An 11,469-nucleotide genomic window follows, 5' to 3' on the forward strand; every position below is an offset into this window, starting at 1 on the left:
CTATTATCAACCCCTCCCTTCACCATCAATAAATATGTGACTAAGCCCCGCCTATGTGTTGATATGTAGTTGATAATCTGGAAGAATTTACATTAGACAATGAACTAAAATCCATTTTATCTATTTATCTGATATCCTGACAACTTTCCCATTTTACAAGCCTGTTTTTTCATCAAAACAAATTTCCATATACAGATAGTTAATTTATAACTTTCATATGCTATAAAAATCAGCATCCCCCAAAAGAGCATAATTCTCAGGGCTCAGATTTATTTATATTTCCAAACCGAAAAAATATTGCCAATTTTTCAAAAATACTTAGTTGACTACTCATTCCAAAAGGTCTAATTTTCCTGACATGAGAACTAACTATCCTTCACAAATTCTAATGTGAGCCTTTTATAGTATCTACCACATCACAAACACAACCACAAGTAAATAACTAAGCATTCACAGCTTATCAAAGGGATATCAAGGCATGGGCAGCAGTCCTTTGACAGTCTGTATGATCACCAGCACCCTCCGAAGGTCTGCGGCCTTGCTGGGGGGCGCAGGCCCAAGCACGCCTAGACCCAGTCGGTCAACCTCCTCACAGACCCTTTGTGCCGCTGCCTGCCCCCACCCCGTTCTCTGACCTAAGTGGGTCCCAGCTCCGCCACAGCTTAAGCACTGCCCTCCCCCGTGGACCCCCGGCTTGGGTCTCCTGCAAGAGGTGGGAGGAAGGGGAGCCTGGGCGGGAGGGCCTGGAGCAAGTGGAGGTAGGGAAGGAGAAATGGGCCCCGGTGGGGGTCCTCCCGACAGAGGGAAGGTTTGGGGAAGGGCAGGGCCCGGGAACCCCGCGGGGAAAGTGAAAGCGAGGCAGGGATCCTCCCGTAGGAGATGGGGGTTCGCGTGGCAGAAGGGCAGGGACCTGGGACTGCGAGGGGAATACAAGACCCGGGCAGTGGTCCACCAGAAGACGCCTCACCCGCAGCGGCAGTCGGCTCTTCGGCGGCAGCGGGCGCCAGAGTGACGGCGCCATCCCTCCAGATGCGGATCTGAGCGGCTGAGCGTACGCGGCAGCGAGGCTGGCTGCTGCTGGCTACCGCGGCGCGCAGGGAGCCGCAGCACTGGTAGCACACGGCCCACGCTTGCTCTTCGTTGATCGGCTGGTTGTAGAGCAGCAGGATCTCCTCCAAGCTCAGCTCGTCCTGCAAGCCCCCAACCGCACCCGCGGCTTCCCCGGACACCCGTGGTCCCTCGAGGTCCTCTGCCTCGGTCCGCAGCTTCCCATGGTCCCCGGGGCCGGCTGGCTGTGCCATCCCTCTGGTCGGCGCAGCACTAGGCTGCTGCTAGGCTGCGGCGTCTCTTCAGCTCCAGAGCATCGTCTTAGCGCAGCGCAGCCACCGCCTCAAGATCACCGGAACAGCCCCGCCCCACACGCCCTCGCGCGCCGCCGCAACTGGGCGCGGAGCAAAGAGAGGGTGTCCTTGGCTGTGGGCAAGCGGAGGGCAGCGGACTGGCGGCCGAGGGCGGCGAGAACACAGCGGCTGTGTGGCTGTGCTGACTAGGCTGCTGCAGCCAGTCTGTGCCACCGCCCGGTGGCGTCCGCTGGCTCCGCCCCTCGCCCGCGTGCGTGCTCCTTGCTGGGGTCCCGGAGCCACTCCTCTAGCCGTGCTTACCTACGGTCAGCAGCTAAGGCGCACGTTGCGCCGTGGTCCTGACGGCGGCGTTTACCCCCGTCACCACCCCAACAAAGCGGGGAGGTCAGTGGCTCTTAGGCCCCTCGGGGCTGGCGTGCTGAAAGTGTAATTAGGAGTTCGAGCCTAGCCTACAGTGAATTCCTAAGAAAATTAAAGTTTGTTCAATCGCCCGACCTCGGGCTACCCCAGGGCTTCCCGCTGAGTGCCGGTCCGAGAGCCTCCCTCAAACTTTGGCGCGATTTCCTTTGACCAGCCAGTTCAGTACTACCCAGGCCTCACCATGTCCTCATCCCTGTACCCTGCTCTTTTTCTTTTTTTTTTTTTTTGGGGGGGGGGGGGCAGCTATCACCACCAACCAACCATATAATTTACTTCGATGTGTAATACCTTCTCCACTCCGAATTTCAGTGTAATCTCCGTAAAGACAGGGGTTTTATGGGTTTTGCTTACTGACTTCTTGGGATACAAGCATGTTGTAAATAATTTGCAAACGTCATTATCAGCCTCCTTCCAGATTCATATGTAATGTTTGTATAACTCCTCACTAACATATGTGCCATGACCACACATGATAGGCAGTTAACCCAGTTTGTTCATACGATGTGAAAGTATGAACAAATTTTGCCTCTCAGAGGCAAAATTGAACTGAGGGCAATTAGCCGTGGAATAAAATACTCCCCAGCCTTGCTGAATTTAATTATGCAATAAAACATACTTCGTAGGTAAAACAATCATTCGTTGATAAATGAGTTTAATTGGCAACAGTCCACTCTGAGGTTAGTCCTGTGTGAGAGAGAACCTTACAAAGTTGAAATCGTCAACCAAGTAAGAAAGTTATTCATAGCTGAGTACCAGGAAATCTTTTAAAGACAGTTTTGTGTACAATACTAGATATCGTACACTCAACAATAGCATCTTGCAGTAGAAATTACAATAGTCTGTTATTCATGCTTAAGATACCACAATATGTACAGCAGGACTGGTGAAAAGAAAAAAAAGCAAGATGATATAAAAGAAGGGTAAGAAATTGAAAAAGGGCCCTGGTTGGTGCAGCTCAGTGGATTGAGCGCAGGCCTGGGAACCAGAGGATTGCAGTTCGATTCCCAGTCAGGGCACCTGCCTGGGTTACAGGCCGGTTCCCAGCAGGGGACATATGAGAGGCAACCATACATTGATGTTTCTCTCCCTCTCTCCTTTCCTTCCCCTCTAAACATAAATCTAAAATCTTGAAGAAAGGGAGAAAAAGGCTTCTCCCTGGGCACCTTATTATGATTTCACTGCAAGAGATACAAAACCACCCCACCCCTAAAGTAACATCACTTAGTTATGGATTCATAATCCCACCTATAAAAATGCACTATGAGTGCCAAAGTCCTGAGAAGAAACGAGCTAATTCCTTATGTGATATAAATAGGAAGGATAGATCTAGGTAGATCTATAAAACCTTTTGATTAAAAACATGGAAAAGCATTTCCCCAAATTGCTATTTTAAAAAATTTAATCCTGTGTGAACTTTGAAAATACAGAGGGCTTTAAAATAGTTTCAACAACGCCACAAAAAAAAACAAAAAAAAAAAAAAAAAACACGTGAAATGGTCTGCTTTTATGGACAACACCACCATCTTCTGGTCTAATGGGATATTGCTGCCATTTTGCACTAATAACTACAACCAAATATGAATTACACTTTTGTTCTTACCTTACCCCTTAAAAGACAAGTTCAAAGAATTAATCAACAAGTATCCATGAGACAGTATACTTGGATCCAAGTATCCAAGTTGTTACACCTGGCATAAGACAAAAAATAAATCTCCAAGTAAAGATAAAAATGAAGGGAAGAAGGAAGAGAATGGAAGTAAAGAAACAAATCCAAACCTTAGCTTTAAAATATGCCCTTCTATTGTATATAACCCGCCCACAATTTAGTACCATGGTGTTTTCCTTTCCAAAGTGTATTTATATTTTTAAAAAACTATCACTTATTGGAATGAGCACTTCACAAGGTATATGTATGTCTAATCACTATTTTGTACACCTGATATTAATATTGTATGTTCAACAATAATTGAAAATGAAAAAAATATCAGGAAGGAAAGAAACCTTTTATTCTTTAAAACAAATTTGCAGCAGCAGAATATTTTTCCTTTCTTAAGTAAATTTCTTGCCTTTGTGAGCTTATATGACATTAGGTTGAGGCAAGATGACAGAATATTACTTGATGTTCCTTCTGTATACAAAAAAATAAAAGGCAAATTTTAAAAATCCTAGCTACCTTCTGTTAAAAACCCAGTCATTGTAGCCTGAACACTTGATGTGTTTTTGTACAAAGACAGCATAATTCTAGTATTTTTTGTATGATTACCATAAGTCTTTGAAGTTTTAATAAATCCCATCATCCACCATTACAGGACTCTTAGAACACAACTGCTGACAACTCAGAGGCTATATTTGCAGAAAGCAGAAATTGATATATGTTTCAGGGGGTTCAAGTAATACTGTGGAATAACTTGGCACCTTTCCATTTTCTCATTTTCAATTCAAAGATTCAGATATCTTTATGTATAGTATATTTTGCCCCAATTTCTGTCATTGATTTTATTTTTTTATTCTGTGGCATCATCACTTTTAATAATTGTTCTATTTAGTTAAAATGTCTGAACAATTCAAATCAGCATTTAAATATCTTTTTCAAAGTGCTGTGAGATCTATGAAAAATGGTGGCATGTGTTACTCTGAATATGATTTTGGTTTTCATTGATTTTGTTGTACTTATTTTAAAAAAATGGAATCCTTAATTTTTTTCTTATATTTACTTGTCATTTTTGTAGAATAAATGTACTTCATGCTTCATACTCTGGACGTGCTGGCTGAGCTGCTCTGAGTCTTTCAGGAAGCATGACCTTCAGGGAACACAATCTGCCTATGCAGCCCAAGCTTATCCCAGACACTCCCAGACAATTGCTCCTAAGAGGCACATTCACCTAGAAAAGTGCACCAAAAAGGAAAAAAAAATAGAACAGCATATTTTTTCAGTGTCATAACCTAAATTTTCATTGCCCACAATTATAACACCTTATAATTTTATAGTCATATTTTATACTTTCTAAGTGCTTTCCTCAGTTATACAACTTGAAGGTCAGATATTATTACTCCTATCTTACAAATTACAAAATGCAGGACTAGTAAATGAAAGAAGTGTGACTGGAATCCAGGATTCTGACCCACTCAGTCCATTCTGCTATATTACAATGTCTCTCCAAACTTGCACAGAGCAAGAAAAAAGTCCTCACACTTCATCCTTCAGCCCACTGAACAAGAGTGCATGACATGCAGATGCTTTAAAATTTGCATATGCCAATATGATTGATTACACTTTTAATATTTTAAACACTTTAACTAAATGATGTGTTGCCCCACATCCCCCCATTAGTCACTGTGAATTCATTGGCATTTAAGCTTTGTGATAGCAATCATCTCATTAAGGCATTGTAAATTATCACTCCTCTAAGGCTAATTCCACCAATAATCCTAAATGCAATTTGAAATTTGTAAATTAAAATTTGTCTCTTAAAATTTTAGTAATCAAATTGAATATTAACTTTAAAATCTTTAATCATGAAACTAGCATGTGACCTCATATGCAGAATGTGAAGGACATAGACCAAATAAGAACACACACAAAAAAATTGGTTTCCTCTGGCCTATAAACTCGTGAAGAATTAACCATCTTTTCTATAGCAAAGATACGTTTACTGGATAACACAGAAAAAATAACCATTGATGGACCTGGCTGGTGCAGCTCAGTGGACTGAGCACTGGCCTGTGAACCAAAGAGTTGCTTGCTGGTTAGATTCCCAGTCAGAGCATGTGACTGGGTTGCAGGCCAGGTCCCCTGATGTTTCTCTTCCCCTCTTTCTCCCTCTCTCTCTAAGAATAAGTAAATAAAATCTTTTTTAAAAAATCAATGCCCTTTTGCTAAATTGTATCCTAAGCCAGTATTTTTCACATTTTTATTCTGTAAATAAAAATGTTTATTTTTATTTACAAGGCTTAATGATGCCTTGTTCTTCTCTTGATGAGATCAAGTTACATTCCCACATATAAAAGTTGAGAAAAAATGAGAGGAACAAGGTAAAGTATATGAACAGTGTACTCATGAGGGACTCTGGAAACTACTAGGCCAAACAATAGTCATTTTTCACCTTAATGTTGTGATTCTCCTTTGAAACAATTATTTTTAAACCAACAATAAGAAATGGTATTCTGATTCTGAATATAAGTGGAATTATTAGTTTAAATCAGTTAAGAAGATTCAATTTGGAAAAGACTTCATATGGATTTAAATTTTAAGCCAAGACACTATTTTACACTTACAGAAATTTGGGTCCCCAGAAGTTAAGGGACTTGACCTAAATTACTGCTAGTTGCCAAAAGGAATTCAGATATACTTCCTATAACACATGATGTACAGATTCTTTTCTAAAGCCATATATTACCTAATTCTTATGAGATTTTAAAAGTTAGAACAAGCAGTAGCTTATTAATTCCAATGGATAACAGAAAACAATATGAGGCACAAATATATGATAGCAAAATTTTGATGTCTGACAATAAATTGCTTAAAAAGGCAGGGCAACTGTAACTGAACAACAATAAATAAAAAAGAAAATGTAGAATTCTCAGTAAAACTTTTAACATAACCAGAGTTTTGGGTGTGTAAATTAAAGAAAAATAATCCATTTTCAGATCTGAACTCATATTTTGTTGATGAAACAAAGTTAAAATATTTTTTCACACCTTCATTATTTAATTTTGACTGGCCATTATTAAAAAAATGTGGCCTTGTCTTATTGCTCAAAAAGGGTTGTCTTTTCTCCCTAGTGTACAAGTAGAAGTCTGGAGATGTTCTTGGCTTTACTATTCTCTGACTCTGTGAAAGGCTCATTTCTTTTCCAAGGTGAATATGTAACCGACACAAAATAGAGCTTACTTTTTAATTCAATTAAATAAGCAACGAATTAAGCATCTTCTAGTTATCCTTTAAGCCTTGCGTTGGTAATTTTTGTGGAAGGGTATAGATAGGGCTCTACTCCTTATCTAACTAAAGTTGTGCTTTCCCCTGTTTTCCCAAAACTGTTCTGTTAACCCAAATTCCTGTGTCCTTTTGATCCTTTCTCGGTAGTGACTAATGGAACACAATGTCTTTCTCTCTCACTTGCTATGCATGTTCATTCCTCTCAGGAACTGGAAGTGTAAGTCTTGCTCCTACTCTCTGCCTAGGAATCGTAATCCTTTTCAAGAGACGTTGGGAAAAAATTGACATTGAAATTCATAAAAACATGACTCCCAGATCTCAACCTAAAGCTATGAGACTTTATTTTAAACAAACTTCCTAACACTATTCTTTTTTTTTATCTGGTTCTTTTATTTTTATTGATTATACCATTACATTTGTTCTATTCCCCCCCTCCGTTCCCCTCTACCCTGCACACCCCTCCCCCACCATCCCCCCTTAGTTCATGAAAACGTGTCTCAAGTTCTTTAGATTCTGTATTTCCCCTACTATTCTTACCCTCCCTTCTATCTATTTTCTGTCTACTATCTATGCTACTTATTTTCTGTACCTTCTCCCCAATTCTCCCCCTCCCACTCCCCTGTTGCTAACCCTCCATGTGATCTTCATTTCTATGGTTCATTCCTGATCTAGCTGTCCTCTTAATTTGCTTTTGTTTTAGGTGTGGTTGTTGATAACTGTGAGTTTGCTGTCCTTTCACTGTTCATCTTTTTTATCTTCTTAGGTAAGTCCCTTTAACATTTCATATAATAAGGGCTGGGTGATGATGAACTCCATGAATTTGATCTTATCTGAGAAGCACTTTATCTGTCCTTCCATTCTAAATGAAAACTTTGCTGGATAGAGCAATCTTGGTTGTAGGTCTTTGGTTTTCATGACTTGGAATACTTCTTTCCAGCCCCTTCTTGCCTGTAAGATCTCTTTTGAGAAAATCAGCTGACAGTCTGATGGGGACTCCTTTGTAGGTGACTGTCCCCTTATCTCTTGCTGCTTCTGGGATTCTCTCCTTCATTTTAATCTTGCCTAATATAATGATGATGTGCCTTGCTGTGTTCCTTCTTGGGTCCAACTTCTTTGGGACTCTCTAAGCTTCCTGGATTTCCTGGAAGTCTATTTCCTTTGCCAGATTGGGGAAGTTCTCTTTTATTATTTGTTCAAATAAGTTTTCCACTGGTGGCTGTTCCTCTTCCCCTTCTGGTACCCCTATAATTCTGATGTTGGAGCATTTAAAGATGTCCTGGAGGTTCCTAAGTCTCTCCTCACTTTTTTGAATTCTTGTTTCTTCATTCTTTTCTGTTTGGTCATTTTTTTCCTTCCTTCTGGTCTACTCCCTTGATTTGAGTCCCAGTTTCCTTTCCATTACTATTGCTTTCCTGTGCATTACCATTCATTTAAATTAGTTTAGCCTTCATATGTTCCTCTAATTTGTGACTAAAATCAGCCAGTTCTGTGAGGATCCTGATCACCAGTGTTTTGAACTGTGCATCTGAAAGTCTGGCTATTTCTTCATCACTTAGATTTATCGGCTCTGGGGCTCTGAGTTGTTCTTGAGCCATGTTTTTATCTGTTTGTGCCTGTTACGTATAAGGAGCAGAGCCTTAGTTGTTTACCAGGGCGGGGCCACCCAGGTTGCTGGTTTGTAACACTGCATGTGGGGGCAGGGTCAGAGAGGGAGCAATGGCAGTCCTCTCTGCTCACCCAGTCCGTCCCACCACTCCCCCCTGCCTGTTTATCTGAGTGCAAATGTGGGAGCCCGCTGCCCTGCACCATGCAGTCTCAGTGCTCACCTCTTCACTGGTTTATCTGCACGCAAATGCTCAAACAACCGCAGACAGCCAGCCACACCTCTTCCCTGTGTCTGCCTGTAGCTTGTCCGCACCTGGGATCCTCGCCTTCGGCTGCCTATGCACCACCTTGGTCGGGGATCTTTTTGGCCAACCCGCTCTGCTGCTGGCTTCACCCCCTTAGTGGTTTAGCTGAGCATTTCGTTGTTTTCAGACTCTGTATTGTCAATTTTCTGTGTGGTTTGGTTGTGTTTATTGTTGTTAAAACTTTGTTATTTTTAGATTTGGTCGTGCAAGGATGCAAGGTGTTTCCACCTATGCCTCTCTTGGCGGAAGTGTCCTAACACTATTCTTTAATAGTATTAAAATTATTCCCAGGATCTCAGATGGCAGAAGGGTAAGTTAAAATGACACTAACCGTCTCCCAGGACTAATCTGGAAATACAACTAAATTGTAGAGAAATCATCTTGAATAACCAACTGAAAAGTATCTGGAGAGAAGTCTTACAGCTACAGACAGACAGAATAAAACAGTTCAGCACAATGTGACAGGTAGGGAGTGTGGAGAAGATGCAAAATGGCTGGCCGGGCTCCCATTGGTGGCAGCTAACGTGCCTAAGGGATATTTCAATATTTCAAGGAGTTGTCCCTGAGAAGTATGGGGTCCAAACCCCAAGCTGGGCTCCTCAGCATATAGCACCAGAGCCATAAAGGAACCCAGGTAACATCCAGCTTTGAAAAGCAGTGGGGGCTCTGTCTTTCAGGGAGAGACAGCTAGAGATGCAGAGAAGCTTTTAAAGGGCCAAAGCACAAAATTTCGTTTATAGCCACTTACCCTGAATGCTCACAAAGGGAGGGCAGAGTGGACCAGAGATGCTTGAGGAGAGTCTGGGGTTAGTGGCTCTGGGGAGAGAACCAAGGGAACAGGCACCAGGATCCCTATGCTGAGTCCTTCCCCATACTGCAGGAGCCATCTCTTTTAGGTAGAGCTCTCCTTTCTGAAAGGCATCAGCCTGAGGGGAAACAATAGCCCATCCACAAGAATAACTCTGCCCCACCCTCTGGTGCTTAAACTAGATTCCACTTTACAGACAGATTAACAGCTGGTCAGTTTAATGGCTGATTACTTTAACAGGTAAATTGGCTGTAACAAATCACAAAGAAACAGCCAATGAGTGATATTCAGAAATCAGTTACATTTTTATATGCCAATAACAAACTAACAGAAAGGGAAATTAAGAAAACCATCCCATTCACAATAGCTACAAAAAGAAAAAAATAACTAGAAATAAACCTAACCAAGAATGTAAAAGATCCAGGGACTTCCACCAAGATGGAGGCATAGCTGGAGACGCCATGCTTCCTCACACAACTAAGTTTAGAGACAACTAAATAATAGCAACAGAAAACACAGTCAGAACACAGAAAATTGAACTTTTCGGAAGTCTGATAACAACAAATTCTTCAGCCTGACCGGTAAGAGGGGCGAAACCAGCAGTTGGCAGAGCAGGGTAGTACAGGAAAACTCGGTCAGACGGACTCAGGAGCGCGGAACCCAGGCGCAGGGTTGGACCTAGTGAGCGACCCAGCGAGCGACCTCGGGGAAACATCGAGGGAGCAGGGCTGGGGGTTGACTGTCATCACGCATTCGTGTGCGGATAGACAAGCGAGGGAGTGGGCTAACAAGAGTGTGGAGAACTCAAACCCTCATACACCACAGGAGAGACTGAAAAACGGTGCCACTGCTTTGCAAAACTATTTAACAGTTCACCAAAATGTTGAATATAGAGTTACCATATTATCTAGCAAATCATCTCCTAGGTACATACATAAAGCCATGGAAAATGGAAACATGTGCCCACACAAAACCTAGTACGCTGAATGCTTATAGCAGCATTATTCATACACAGTCAAAAGGTGGAAACAACCAAAATGTCTATTGACTGACAAATGGATAAACACATATGGTATTCATGAGATGGAATATTTGCCCACAAAAAGGAATATACATGTCAAAACATGGATGAACCTTAGAGATACTATGCTAATTTGAAGCCAGACATGAAATACCATATATGATTTCACGAACATGAAATTTCAGAATAAGAAAATCTATATAGAAGGTAGATTAGTAGTTGTTCAGAGGTTTTGGTTGTTCAGGGGTTAGGGAATGGGGAGATGGAATAATTGCTAAAGGGTACAGGATTTTTTTGAGGTGATGGAATGTTCTAAAAAACTGGTGATGGTTGCATATGTCTGTTTATAGTACTGAACTGTGTATTTTAGGTTGGTTAATTTTTTGGTATGCAAATGATCTCAGTAAAGCTGTTAAAAACTATTTTAATGATGAAAAATCTGTTTGATTATACTCAAATTGAATAGATTTTTGTAACCTTACGACAATTATCTACTTTTGTATTACCATTGTTCCCATCCCCTCAACGTACATTTTGGCAAAGAAAAGATTTTGTAAAAGTCTTTCAATGGTTAAATTTCAATGGTTAAATAAATGACCAATTACAACTTATTTGTAAATAAATGGATTGAAGAATTAATTCTCACAATAGACTGCATATGACTCAAATATTTTCTAGATGCTATTAGTGGGCACTATCCAAGTACGTCAATCATTTACTGAATCTTTACCCAAATGGTAGAATTTAATATGCCTTTATATAATTGACATATCACAAGGATTATCAGGCAGCTCAGTGCCTCTCAGGGCTTCAGGTTCCCTAGGTCATCATTCCTATAAAGTGATCCTAGCCTCATTTGTCAGTGGCTTGATACCCTATATATTATTGTAATTTTTTTTTTAGGTTATGTGATAGGTACCATAAAAGACAGATGTCTTCCATATTCCTCTTGGGCAGAACCACTAATATGAGAAATGGAAAACTGGATTGGAATGGTGGCTTGAAGAGTGAGC

At 41.3% G+C, this 11,469-nt stretch overlaps 1 protein-coding gene across 3 annotated transcripts in view; it reads right to left on the reverse strand.

Moving 5' to 3' along the window:
- Positions 1-1,576, reverse strand: part of SPIRE1 (spire type actin nucleation factor 1) — a 310,943-nt gene extending 309,367 nt beyond the window's left edge. Inside the window, exon 1 of one of the 3 annotated variants that reach the window (XM_053668835.1) lies at positions 968-1,575. In XM_053668835.1, the coding sequence (XP_053524810.1) occupies positions 968-1,301 (334 nt within the window). In that variant the 5' untranslated portion in view covers positions 1,302-1,575. Of the gene's footprint in view, positions 1-967 lie in introns of all 3 variants that reach the window. The other 2 variants (XM_053668836.1, XM_053668837.1) reach the window with 2 other exon arrangements.
- Positions 1,577-11,469: the final 9,893 nt, after the last annotated feature.

Source organism: Artibeus jamaicensis, unplaced genomic scaffold, assembly GCF_021234435.1.
Source record: "Artibeus jamaicensis isolate MK-2021 breed Jamaican fruit bat unplaced genomic scaffold, CSHL_Jam_final contig_511, whole genome shotgun sequence".
NCBI lineage: Eukaryota > Metazoa > Chordata > Mammalia > Chiroptera > Phyllostomidae > Artibeus > Artibeus jamaicensis.